Source organism: Streptopelia decaocto, assembly GCF_964273445.1.
Source record: "Streptopelia decaocto genome assembly, chromosome: 13".
NCBI lineage: Eukaryota > Metazoa > Chordata > Aves > Columbiformes > Columbidae > Streptopelia > Streptopelia decaocto.
This window is the reverse complement of record NC_138668.1, coordinates 300994-314200: the sequence shown is the minus strand read 5'-3', so window position 1 is coordinate 314200 and position 13207 is coordinate 300994. Positions and strand designations below refer to the sequence as shown.

The window sequence follows — 13207 nt, the reverse complement described above, 5'->3', positions numbered from 1 at the left end:
CAGAAAGCATTTAACAAGCACAGAAAACACCCAGAGGAGATCCGCTAACCCACCGGAAGGGAGACGGTACAAGGTCACCAGCCTCCACGCTGGAAAATGCTGACTGATCTGTGTTCTGCAGGGATGCTGGGCTGTCATAAGAGAAGACGTCCCAGCTACTGGTGGCACACCAGTAACAATAATTCTTACATTAAGTAAAAGCAGCAAGACATAGCAGTGGTGTATTCTATTTGTCTGAGAGATGGGAAAAACCACACAGGCAGGCTTGCAGATGGGAGTAAATACAAATTAGTTTATAGGTGCCCTACAAATAATATGTGGCATTTTAAAATTCAGGAAACTAAGTCAGTACTTACACTTCTCACTTACTAAGTTTTTCTTTTAAAAAATATTTTAAAAGTTTTCTTTAAAAATCCTTCTCCAGAATTAATACTCATTTACCGCCCTCTTGTGACAAGCTGAAATCTGCATACAGAATTAGAATTCCACAATTCAAGAGCTATGAGGGATTTTTTGTGTTAGTCTTGAAACAGCACAACTGCTTTACCTGTCACCTCCTTTGCTGGACTGAAACCTTGTTCGTTTTCTGCATCCCTGCTGAGCAATGATGGAGCATCTTCGGTATCCCCCGGAGTTGTGTGAAATGAGAGGATGGTATCTGATATTGCAAAGAAAGCAAATGAGAATTACTCAGTCTGTAATTCTGTGAATTAAGTGTCAGGTTTGATCTTCAGCACAAACATAAATTGTCACCTGGCCTTCCAGCTGCGCCTGTAGTTGAAATACTTCTGTACTGACAAAAAGTTTGTTTCTAATGAAGGCACAGCACAAAGCTCAGCCTCCTGTTTCCATGCCCCAATCAGTGGGATAGAACACGAGAAAATACATTTTAAAAAGCCTTTTAAGTTACTTGAAGGACAATGTGACAGCTTCCAACTAAAAACCACAGAAAGTTCAGAGATTCAGACCTGCCCAGCTACCTGTGTATAGCGGGAGTGGAAAGCTCAACGTTAACCGTGCCGTAATTGCCACACTGAATGCAGCTCCCCCATGGAACTGCAATATACATCCCCCTGCTGCACTGACCGGCTGCCATTTCAATCACTTTTAAAACTGTAGGAAGTGTGAATCTCCTGTAGCAGCACTGCTTAGAGATGCTCCTGGTAAGCACAGTACTCACCCAGCAGAAGTTCTTGAGGTTGCCCTCTGCCTTCGCAAGGTCCCTGGGACTGGCAAGAGATTTAAATTCAGTTACTAAATGCCTGGACTTGTATTCAAATTCAAAAGTGAAATCACGTTGTCAATTTGAGTCATGCAAATTCCTATCTCCAAAGCATTCTGCCGGTCAAATGTATTCTGCAATTACGCCTATTTCAAAATATTTAACTTACAACAGCATTTCACGCTCTCAAGTATGAGCAAATCACTCCTAACACTTTACCTCTGCCACTGCCAGGGCAGTGGGGTGATCCCACTGCAGAGCCAGGGCTCCTGTTCTGAGACATGTCCCTCTGCTCTTACATATTGCTCTATATACTACTATTCCTTTGTGCCTGAGGAAACAATGATGCATATCTATTCCTGACCATTGAAATATAATCCAGGAGTTATACTGAGTGAAAAGGAGAGAGCAATATCAAAGCATACATCTGAGAAAGCAGCTTCGAAATCTTTCCAGCTGACATCCGAGGCATCTCCTGCCGACTGATGACGCCACTCTACTCAGACGAGTGACAGTAAAAGTCTCACGAAAACACAGATCAAACACAATTCTAATTTCTAAGTCTTGGTAGACTTTCTAAACATCAGAAAGTTTCTAAATTCTCTGTCTGATTTCCACAATTCCAGTACAAAACAATAACCCTTACTATCTTACCCTGAAACCACAGGGGTAAGAGAATCCATTTTTGCTCTTGGAACAACAAGAATCTCACTATAGTCACACACTGGCTACAAAACTGTCAAAGCAGCGAAGGTCAGAAGTTTGCTGGAAGAATTCGGAAATGTGTTTTATGAATTACATTACAGTTGCCTTCCCAGTGCTTTTACATTTCTCTGCCCACTTCTCAGCCTCTCATTCCCCACCTTGTGAATAAAGATTAAAATGTAGTGTTATTCACCTCTTTTTAGTTAATGTAGAAGATACCACCCAATATCCTAAATAACACTCTATGAGGGTATGTGTGGGAGCAAATGCCTTGTTAGCAAGGGAAATGCACCACTTCTAAGCTCATACGTGGGTCCAGGCACAGGAACACGTTGTATTTAATATAACAGATGAAATTCTAGTCACTTTCAAAACTGCCTTGGCCTCTCTACCACCCATGAATTACAAACCCTCTGCTCCATCCTTTAGTGTGGGTTTTCTACATACCTCATGTTTCTTTATTTCATCTTGTGATAGCACAACTGTGGTTGAAGACAACCACGCGTGATCAGCTGCCTCGGAAATCTCATCATTTATGTCTGTACCAGCTGCACTTCTGTAGGTGGTGCACTAGTAAAAAGTAAACACAAGAAGAATTTTACAATAAATACATTTTAAAGTAAGACTTTCTTTTACTCTTGGAAAATCTGAGTATTTTTACTGGACTGTTTTCATTGTGCAGCTGCCTTAATGTTTGCAATGATACAAGGGAACGGTTCCATAGGACAGAAACAACTGGCCAGAGAATGCAGGGTGGTGGTGTTCAGTGGCACCAGTCAAATCAGGTGTTTGCGAATGCTCTTTGAATGAATAAAAATACCTTCATTTTGTGCATAATTCTGAATAATAATTCTAAGTCCCTGGGCATCTAAACTGCACAAGAGTCACAGGCAGCATCTCACAACCTACAAAATCTTTATTCAAAAGTTTAGCAAAAAGAGAGCATAGTTTAACTGCTGGGAAACAGCAAGTCTTGTGACATAGAACAGCTGCAATGCTGCTTTTACAGGGCAAATGGAGACATTCAGCCTCGAACAGCAGAGACGTATCTGCCACCAGTCAACTCATCTGTCGATTCCCTTTTGAACACCAGAGGACTTGCGAGTACTTTATGTATATTTATAGTTATCTAGGAAAATGTGCAAATGTGTTAAAACTGTCTACACTGATGTTATGATCTGAAGTAGCTACAAACAGAAAAAAAAGAACGACCCAATCAAATGAGTGTTTATGCAAAAAGGGAAAATTGGTTTTTATGTTCAGGAAACATTCAACATTCACAAGGCCCGACTTCGCACTCTAAAGAGCCATATGATCATATTTAACAAGTCTGCACCAAATTCACCTGGGACAGAGAATATTCTGGGTACAGAGACACTTTTGTGGTTTCCTCGGAAAGGCCCGCAATTCCAAAGCTGCTTCTTTTCTGATTATCACGATCTGCTTGCTCCTTAATCACATCGCCGGTAACAAACACCAACGCACAATCAAGAAGAGCTTCAACAAATTCAAGAAAAACCAACTAGAGTAAAACAAACACAGTGATTCATTCATTCATTTTGTAAAATACTTTCATTAATGTGCATATGTACCTTAGCAAGCAAAAAACTCAAAAGTGACTGTTTGTGAAGCCTCACTGGCCCCATTTATGTACTGAAACATCCCTTCTTCTGAAGAAAAACTGAGAACAACCAAAGCTTAAAAAATTCAGGTGATATACTGTGTTACACCTTACACAAGTCACATTGAAAAAAATACTGCATAGTTTTTGCTGTACCTGGAGCTATGAGAAATTTCTCTAACAACACATAACTGTTGCTATTACCGAAAACATTTAATTTCATGCAATGCTTCCAGAAACTCAAAGAATGGGTGTATAATGAATCCCTTAGTTAGACTTACACTGTGTGTTCAGTTTATCGGACCGTGTTTAAAACACTCCATTGAATTACTTACACACCTCCCGCTCCAGGTTGGTACTGCTGCTGTCATGCAGAGGGGGACCATCGCTGACAAGTATTTCCACAACTCTTGAAGCAGTTAATTGTTTGCTGAGAAGTTTAAAATCCTGAGTAAGAGCAAACGTTACATGTTAACAGCACTGAAGGCATTCCCACATGGACCTAATGGAGCTCCCTTTAAATCCTGCATCAAACTTTCTAGTGGTTTCAAATGATACTTCCACATATGTCATTAATGACCGACTGCAGTTCTGGCCCTACTGAAGTCAATGGCAATTTTTCCTGCAAACACAGTGCTAAGAACCTGTGAAAGCTCATAAATAAAAGTATTAAAAAATCACATTACTAAAGTGGTTTACTGTATTATTTTCAAAAGCTGCCAGTCTTTGAGTTCTACCATTAGACATTTTCATGCAAACATTTCACAGGATGGGGGGGAAAAAAGCTAACAAAAATATCTCTATTCCCTTAAACCACATTTTTCTAAGGTTTGATTATCTGAAATAATCAAGTACGAAATCAGAATTCAATCCTGCAAAAGCACATAAATAACTTCTGTAGAACAACTGTAACGTTTGTGAACAGTCTGCACAAAAAACATTGCTCCTACGTTTTCAACTGTGCAGAAGCCATAGGGAGTATTTTAAAATGCTTATATCAACCAATCAAATAAAGCACATCTAAGCACACAAAATCAAAAGAGATTATTACGTTCAACATGCAAAGAAAATGCCTCATTGTCATTGTAGGTTCAAATGGAGGTCTGGTGCTTGGTTTACAAAAAGCTCGATATATTCCCCAGCATTTGTCGAGGTAGTTCATGGCAAAAACTGTGCATCGTTCTTCAGAAAATAAGGTACCTTTAAAAATTAATTGGGATAGAATAAGTTACAATAGAACTGCGATGGATGTGGTACTAACTGATGAATTCTGCACAGCACAGAAGGAACACCATTACTCACCTTGGATATGACAGGCAGCAGGAGTAACGTTCCTGGCCATGACTCCTAGGAAACACTTACACAGACAAGGACCTTTGTCTCTGGAGTTGGAACAAAAATACTCGTCTGGGAAAACTCACACTGGTTACACTGCAATCAATTGCACTAAAAGATGAAACTTACTTGTACTCTTCATGATAGATATGAAATGCCAGACGAATAAGATAAGATAAGAAGGTTCTGAACAGTAAAGTCTGATGTGGACAATGTATCTCCTCAAGTGGCGTTTTATCACCTAAAATTTTTGACAAAATAAATCTCTATTGCTATAATGTACATTTAACTGCTTATAGTTGACTTGTCAGTCTGTCTTACCCTCCCCATCTCCACCTATCACAATCTAACGACACTCCTGGAAGAATCAGACAGACACAGCATCACTTCCAAACAAGCAATTCAAGGCAGAACTGTTCCCCTATAGCTGAATCTTATAGAGTCTCTACTTCTGGAAACACGTCCACTCGGCATCCAGGAACGAGAGCGGAAGTGAAGCTGGGGTTAAACCCTGCAGTTCTAGATGGGACCGATAGATTAATGGTCTCTATGGAAGGAACAAAAGACACTACATGCAAACCAAAGTTAAGAGCACGGCGGGGAGAGGGGGAGAGAAAAAGATTTGTTCCTTCCACTTTTCTTTCACAGACCTCTCAAAACTGCATGTAATGGTAGCAGCAAGACCGGGGTGAATACAATTTTTGAACAGATGGCTCTGTAGCACAATTTTAAAGCAGTATTTCAGTTTTGCATTTTCTCACGTAAGCACCTGAAGTGCCTGGAGAAGTTAACGCACCCCTGAGAACTCACAGGCCCCGAGCAAGTACCAGAGCTGAGCTCCTAGTAGAAACTTGTCACTCCAACTCTCCACAGCTTGCTATTAACATTTCCAGATGCTAGACCCCAATCCAAAGTACAAACCGCTCAATAACCGATCCATTTCGGCAAGAGTTGTGTTGGAGTGATGAAACCGGCAGTCCTTCAGAAATCGCCAAAATTGGAACTTAGTCATGAGGAAAGTGTTGTCAAGAGAATGGTCACAGCCCAAGCTGCTGTAGAAAGTGTAAACTCTTCTCAGTTCTGTCATATGTCTCAACACGGCAAATTCTACCTAAATAAAGTAGGATATGTTTTCAGCATCATCTCACAGCAAGTAGGGATCAGCTTGTATTGATCCTCCAACTGAGCATATAACGCTCTGGATCTTGTAACCTCAAAGACCATAGCCCTGCTCAAGTGTTCGTGAGAACATGACTCACATGTAGTTGTAATACACATTTTTTGGTGACTGATGAAAATAAATTAGTCTCTGTCAGCAGATAAACCTCACGGGAGCTAAAGGTAGTTGCTGAATGCACTTCCAGACATGTTTACATATTTTTTATTGTCTTCTAGTGGAAGCTCAGGAGGAGGAAATACTGTCCCTTCTTTTTGTTTTTCTGTTTTCATTGTCTTTGTATTTTCAAATAATTCTTTAGTGGAAAGAGTTACTTTAATACAAATAAACCAGAAACAAAATAATATGAAACATAGTGCAGGGGAAACTGAAATCACAAACCAGTAGACTCTTACTTGTTTTACTTCTTCATGCCTCTTCTCTCTTGGCAACAAGTCAAGCAGTGAAGATAAATCCAGCTCAATATTTGATCCCAGAGCAGAAGTATCTTTTGAGCCATTGATGATTGTGATGTTTTCTACTATGCAAATAAAATAAATTAGAACAGACTAAAAAAATATGTATAAGCACACACAGGAAACAGCTCCTACATTATTTCTTCTTATCTTACTGACTTCAAACCAAGAATAACAGAGACTCCTTTTTAGTGAGCAGAGTTTTAACAATCAACATCGTAACAACTGAAGAGTAATTCCATCAAGTCCAGCCCCTAGGCAAAAGGAAATTCAAATATTACATATGTTACACAACTTTCAGACAACAATGTTCCAACAGCACTAAAAAATGTCCTGTGGATGTGTCGCTCAACTCCAAGTGTCATGCACAGGAAACAAGAAGTATGGGAGCAAAAGCCATTAATTATTAAGATAACTCCATCTTCATCAGAGATCTTTAAGAAATATATCTGGCTTATATACTTCCCAGTATAGAAAAAAAGGAACAACAAAATGTGAACTGATTAGAATTTGTTTTGTTAAGCTGCTTACCAGTGCCAAAATAACTTCCTGTGCAAATGGCATTCAGCTCTTCTGCATCCATTGCATCCACTTGAAAAGCTGCAGATTCTACTATACAATCATCTATGAACCCTCCTTCATACACGTGACCATTCTTGAAGACAAACTTGCCCTACAGACAGATTAATTTGATTAATTTCAATATAAATCAAAGATCAGAAAAAAAAACCCTTATATTTTCAGTCAAATTTCCTTTTAAGAATCTTGGCTAAAATGAGATAAAATAAAGCAAAATATTTTTTCCTACCCTCTTTTATAAAGTACTTTGTCATTTGTTAGTTAAAGTACACTGTGGGGATGAATAATTGCTGATATATATGTTTGATTTTGAAAAGTATTTTGAGGAAAACTGTTCCCCCCCATATAGAAAGACGTGTTTGCAATCTTCAGTTTGCACACGTGGCACTCGGCTCACAGGTGTTTTTAAACACTGTGTGAATGTGAGAACACCTCTGTGCAAGGATATCTTAAAATCCATTAGCTCATAGTGTAAGAGCGAAAGTACCGACCAACTGCAAAAATCAACGTGCACCTATTGCAGTGAAAATCTCCGCAGTAGGATGTATTTCTTCATATAATACACACGACACACATGTAACCACAGAGTCAAACCTGTGGCCCAGCAAGGTTTCCAGCGGACCCTGCCCCTTCTGTTGGGATTTCACCCACAATACAAATTGAATGTGGTTTTACGTACAGAAATCTAGAGATCCACTACACACAGCAGAATAGTCTCCTCTGGTGTTGCCTGTAGTTTTGTCTTGCTACTTGTCAATCCTTACCTTGCCGTGCTTCTTATTGCAAACCCATTCACCGTCGTACACTGCTCCACTGGCGTATATGAACTTCCCACGGCCGTGTCGTTGCCCATTTACAAAATCACCTATGTATTGATTCCTTAAAGGATACTGAGACATAGGCATTCTCTTCAAAAACCATATGTGGGTGCCATATCCATGCTGAAAAAAAAACCTGTATGTTTAAAAAAAAGTCTCCAGAAGAGCTACTATAGCTACAAGTCCAGACTTTTAGCAAGGAGAATCACCTGGGCATCTTTAAGAGCCACTGCTGGCAAACCTCGCAACTAAAAGCACCCAGCTGACAGCTGCTGGACGCCAAACCATCCGCAGAGCTGCGCTCTACAGAGGTGCACGGGAGAAGTGCTCAGAGGGTGCACGGAATCCACGCGTACTTGAGCCCGCTCTCCCAACAGACACCCGGCCCGCCCCAGCCTTTGGACCTAACGGCGCGCAGGCAGGAGGAACAGCACGCCAGGCAGAGCCGCCGTGTGCCAGGAGCCGCACTCCATGACCGCTTTATGCAAAGACAGAGGAAGCAGTCCACACTCTTTTCCCAACAGAATAAGTAGAGAGAACAGAAAATGCCAGAAATCTCCTTCTATCATAAAACTTTTACAAGAGGGAACAATTTGGTCTAGTATTTTGCAGGTGACACAGAAGCAAACTGCCACATATACTCACTGCTGAAGTCCTATCTCAAGCCAAGTATAGTCACAAACATTTAAGGTTTTACACCTCTTTTTAAATGCAAAAGGGTTATATTTTCCATTAGAATATTACATTATGATTTTGTAAGTCTATGTCAAAAGCCTTTTAAAATTTGAATACTCCTAAAATGAGAATCAACTTAAACAGCGTATTTCCACTACCGCAACTGGCAAAAATCATACAAGCTCTGGTATCGCACCGAACTCCCCATCTGCTTTTCCTGGAGTAACGGACAGATGTTGAACTGAAGAGGCTGCTGCGGAAGAAATGAATACCTGTATGCCGTACACCCACTGTCCCATATACTCCTGATTAGCTGTCAACCATCTCATTCTTCCTTTGCCATGACGTACATTTTTCTCCCACTGACCTTCATAGGTATTTCCAGACTTATAGCTGCAATAAAACATTAACGACCCATTCAAACAGAATTCTGAGTGAGTCTTCTGAAAGCAAGGTTTATGCAAAACCTAACTGCTGATAAATTCGGCATTTATTAATGCAAAATATTAGCATTAATTTTAAAGTTGCTCACTGTGTCATGTATACAGAGCTTTGATTGTACCTACTGCTACCTTCCTATTTTAATTTACAAGTCACTGTAAAAATATTACCCAGTTCTTTTTATTCAAAGAGTCTTTGCCATAGCTAATCAAAATATTATTTTATATGTAATTCCACAAATAATTCATTTATACAGGAAAACAGCTCCATCTGTTCAAATCAATTGAGTGTATTTGGTTTCAGATGTTGATTTGTAGTTTACCAAAGCTTATTTTGTATTTTATCTTTATATATTCTTTTATGGGAATGATCAGTAGAAATATACCAACATAAAAATGTAAGTTATAGAGAAGATCTATCTTACTATTATTAAGCACATTGTACAATTATTTATTCCACTGCAGAAAGTGCACACTACTTTGAAATGGTAGCATTTGTATCCATTATAAACAGAAGAAATTGTATGCTACTACATGTAAAATAAAAAACGTGAAGAACAAGTGTTACTGCATTTACCATCTCATTCCCCATCCTTCTTTGACGTTATTTACCCAGTCGCCTGAATACCAAGAGGTATGTTCCTTATCATAATAAACAGTACCCTGAAACAAACAGTACAGTCAATTTAAATACCTCAATATTCATCTACATTAATATAACATTGCATACAAATTACTTAAAACACTTGTAATCACCCTCTTACAGTCACTTCAAGACACTGTACTGAAAGCCACTGATGTGACAGAATTCAATAAAAAAGCACCCTCTTTTGATGAATGTTAAGACCTTAAGACAGACCAAGTATTAAAAAAACCTCGTATTACACTTCGAAGCCTACCACGTGTTTCAAACCACTCGGAAATGCTTTCAGAGAGCTAATGTTGGCAACTTCACCACAGCAGTCACCCCGAGGCAGGCTGGTTTCCTGACCCACTGACAATTCAACACCAGGTTACAGCATTAGTTGTTCTGTCTTTATCTGATCACTTCCTCTCAAAGCAAACCAGCCAGACCATTGCACCAGTGACCACCCACAGCAGCCTGTGTGATTTCAGTGTCTCTTTAGTGACACACAACTCAAAACCATGTCATTAGAATGGATTTTCCTCAAACGCTGAGCATCAGTCTTCAAAATGCCAGGCCCAGAAGAGTGTCTCAATGTGGATGCACAAAATGGAGACAGATAAGAGCAGTACTTGCCTATAAAAAGTTTGAATTGGATGTTACAATTAAGACTGCCTTATGTCCTGTAAGTAATTACCATACTTGGTCTGCTTAACACATTTGGGAAGTGGGATCCCTTTGTTTTCACTGGGAAGCTGATTGTCATTGCTATGTGGCTACTGATGCAGTTGTCGGTTCTGACTTTGTCATCACCCCCTTGGAGCAGCACAAAGGATGAACCACCCAAGAGGCCAAGCGTTCTTTTAGGACACTGTTCATCCCTTCTACTACAAACGAGATCCCACCCCAATTGTTTCAATTAGCATTCACGACTTCAGAGAATATCCTTAGCAGAAACGAACCTCTATATAGTATAAGATCATGCAATGGCATAAAAACCTCTGCAGAAGAGTCCTTGCTGTTCTGGATGGGAGTCACCCAAGACCATGCTCTCATTTGGTGTTTTTCCTTACCTTTCCGTGTCTTTTGCCTTTACACCAATAGCCAATGTAAGAAACAGGACAAGTACCACTCCTGAAAAATCCAAATCCATGCCTAAGTCCATTCTTGACAGATCCTTCATAAATGCTGCCATCATTCCATGTATAACGGCCATTAAGCATCTGCACATTCTTAACAAATGTTCCCTAAAAGATTAAATTATAACATTTAAAAAACTAAGACTCACTGTTCCCCAACTATCTCAGCGAATTTGGGCTTGTGATTGAAATTACTGCCATAGTTCTGCAGTTGCCACCTGTACTGTACCCATTACTGCAACTTACCTAATTTCATTGAATTTGCACATCTAATTGGCTGTAATTGTGTTCAGTTATAAGTTAAATTGCACTTTACCTCATACTTGACTCCATCAGCCCACGTGTAAGTCCCTTGTCCATGCATAAAACCTTCAGAAAACATGCCCTTCAAAATGAAGAGAATGGCAGTGTTTGCAAAGTTGTTCTTAGCACAACTGAATTTTAAAGATTTCAAAATAATGACATATTAATTCCCCTCCTAGTTTCAAATGAGGAGTTTTAAGGTCAGAAACCAACAAAGCTTTCAATGCTCACACATTCTGAGTGCTTAACCTCCACCTACATTAAAAGAAATAGCCTGCCTGTTCTAGAGAAACAATGTGATCCACTATTACTTTTAAAATATATTTATTTATATACTCACCTTATATGTATCTCCACCCTCAAAACATGCAAATCCTTCACCCTCATACAATCCATGGACTTTTTCACCTTCATAGCTACAAGGAAAACAAACTAAATGTGAAGATTTCAAATCACTGCCTGTAGACCTATATCACAATAGACATTCAAAAATGACCTTTCATTTACCATTGTCTACACACAAGCCAGTTGTTGTATCCTGTGCAGAAAAAAAGAGCTATAACATTTCACATCATTGTTGCATTGCTTCAGACCTACACTGCTGCCAGTTAAGAAAACAAATCACGTTGGCAGCAGCCACTAGCTTCCAGCCAGGCTGCCCCGTCAGTACGCTGAGCGTCACACAGAGCCCCTGGAACCACCAAAGGGTCTGATTAACGCTGCCATTCACCTGCTTCCTCAGTTTAGCATACTCTTGAGGGATATGAGCAGCCCTACACAACAAAAGGCAGCAACAACTGAACATTAAATGACATAGCTACACTTTCTTCACCATCTGTATACTTAAGACAAAACTCCACTGCAGGTGAACAAGCTACAAGAATGAGGCTTTTGGCAAATGGAGAGCAGCAGCAACTCTCCAGGATGCAAAAAGGCGCAGAATTCCACAGGTGTCAGTCTCACACGGTGTCACAGCTATAAGTTCTGAGTAACGTGATTCAGTGACTCAAACCAAGAGTCCAATCCCTGTTTTCTATGACACTGGGTACACCAGAGATACTTAGATGAACTCCTGACTTCACTGGATGCATTTGTAACAAGCATACCTTTTTACAATAACTTCAGTAAGACTAGGCTCCTCGTAGTATTGCGGAACATCCTGGACTGGAGGCTCCTCTACCTCCTCTGGTTCTTTATCCAACGTCACTGGGTTTTCCTGTGCTTCTTCCACTCCATTCACTGAGGTCTGCAAATCCGGCAGCTGTGTTGAACTACTCTCAGCTGTAGTATCACCTGAAGGAACAGGAGGACGGGCAGACTTTTCTGTCTTCTTGCCATCCTTCTTCTTATCCTTTGCCATAACTACTCAATTTCTCCTTCTGAACATCTACATTTGTACAAAGGCTTTTCCCCTATTGATTTAAAAAAACAAACAACAACAGACAAATGAGCTAACTACATGAAAAATTATCAGTCTTTTCTTAATTTGTATCCATGTATTTTATTTGTGCAATGCCACTTCCTCAAGCGGTGGTTTCAGCTTGTGGGAGGCCACAGGGCTACCAGGAAGTGACGCCTGTGAGTTATCTCTGAGAAGACCATCAAACCCACTCCACGGGAGTCTTGCCAGTCAACACTCCCGCTACATGGAGGTCTCCATCTGTACTAGAATTTTAGGTGTCTAGATTTAATAATGTGGAAAAGTTCAAAACAATTTCTCAAAGATATGAGTTTGATGAGGTTTTGTTTTTTTTTTTTTTTAAGTTACAGCTGCACTACTATTATTGATTTAACTTGCTTTCAAAGTTAGGAGCTGCAGACTGAACCACAGCATAGAATAACCACTATAGCTTGTAAAGTTATTTTGCCAGTTAGGAGTCTGAAGGTTACAGGACCGTTTCAACAGCTGTAATTAGAGTTCCCCCTCATTCCACAGGCCGACCCTCACTGCTTTGTGCCACCAGAACCAGCCCCCGTGCTGCGGGGGCCGGGGCTGACAGTGCCGCCTCACACCACCGCCATGGCCCCAGCCCTGCGCCTCCAGCCAGCGCCTCGGCCCGCCCGGGTCACAGGATGGATCGGCTGCGCCAAGGGCCCGAGTGGGGAGCGAGGG

At 40.3% G+C, this 13207-nt stretch overlaps 1 protein-coding gene across 4 annotated transcripts in view; it reads right to left on the bottom strand.

The window, feature by feature from the left end:
- Window positions 1-13207, bottom strand: part of RSPH10B (radial spoke head 10 homolog B) — a 21824-nt gene extending 8617 nt beyond the window's left edge. Inside the window, exons 1-18 of one of the 4 annotated variants that reach the window (XM_082064349.1) lie at window positions 12201-13207; window positions 11435-11510; window positions 11108-11176; window positions 10726-10899; window positions 9605-9690; window positions 8860-8980; window positions 7859-8035; window positions 7047-7188; window positions 6456-6580; window positions 5805-5994; window positions 5013-5124; window positions 4851-4930; window positions 4600-4748; window positions 3884-3995; window positions 3273-3424; window positions 2375-2497; window positions 1181-1229; window positions 548-658 (exon numbers count right to left, since the gene is read on the bottom strand). In XM_082064349.1, the coding sequence (XP_081920475.1) occupies window positions 548-658; window positions 1181-1229; window positions 2375-2497; window positions 3273-3424; window positions 3884-3995; window positions 4600-4748; window positions 4851-4930; window positions 5013-5124; window positions 5805-5994; window positions 6456-6580; window positions 7047-7188; window positions 7859-8035; window positions 8860-8980; window positions 9605-9690; window positions 10726-10899; window positions 11108-11176; window positions 11435-11510; window positions 12201-12454 (2302 nt within the window). In that variant the 5' untranslated portion in view covers window positions 12455-13207. Of the gene's footprint in view, window positions 1-547; window positions 659-1180; window positions 1230-2374; window positions 2498-3272; window positions 3450-3883; window positions 3996-4599; window positions 4749-4850; window positions 4931-5012; window positions 5125-5804; window positions 5995-6455; window positions 6581-7046; window positions 7189-7858; window positions 8036-8859; window positions 8981-9604; window positions 9691-10725; window positions 10900-11107; window positions 11177-11434; window positions 11511-12200 lie in introns of all 4 variants that reach the window. The other 3 variants (XM_082064347.1, XM_082064346.1, XM_082064348.1) reach the window with 3 other exon arrangements.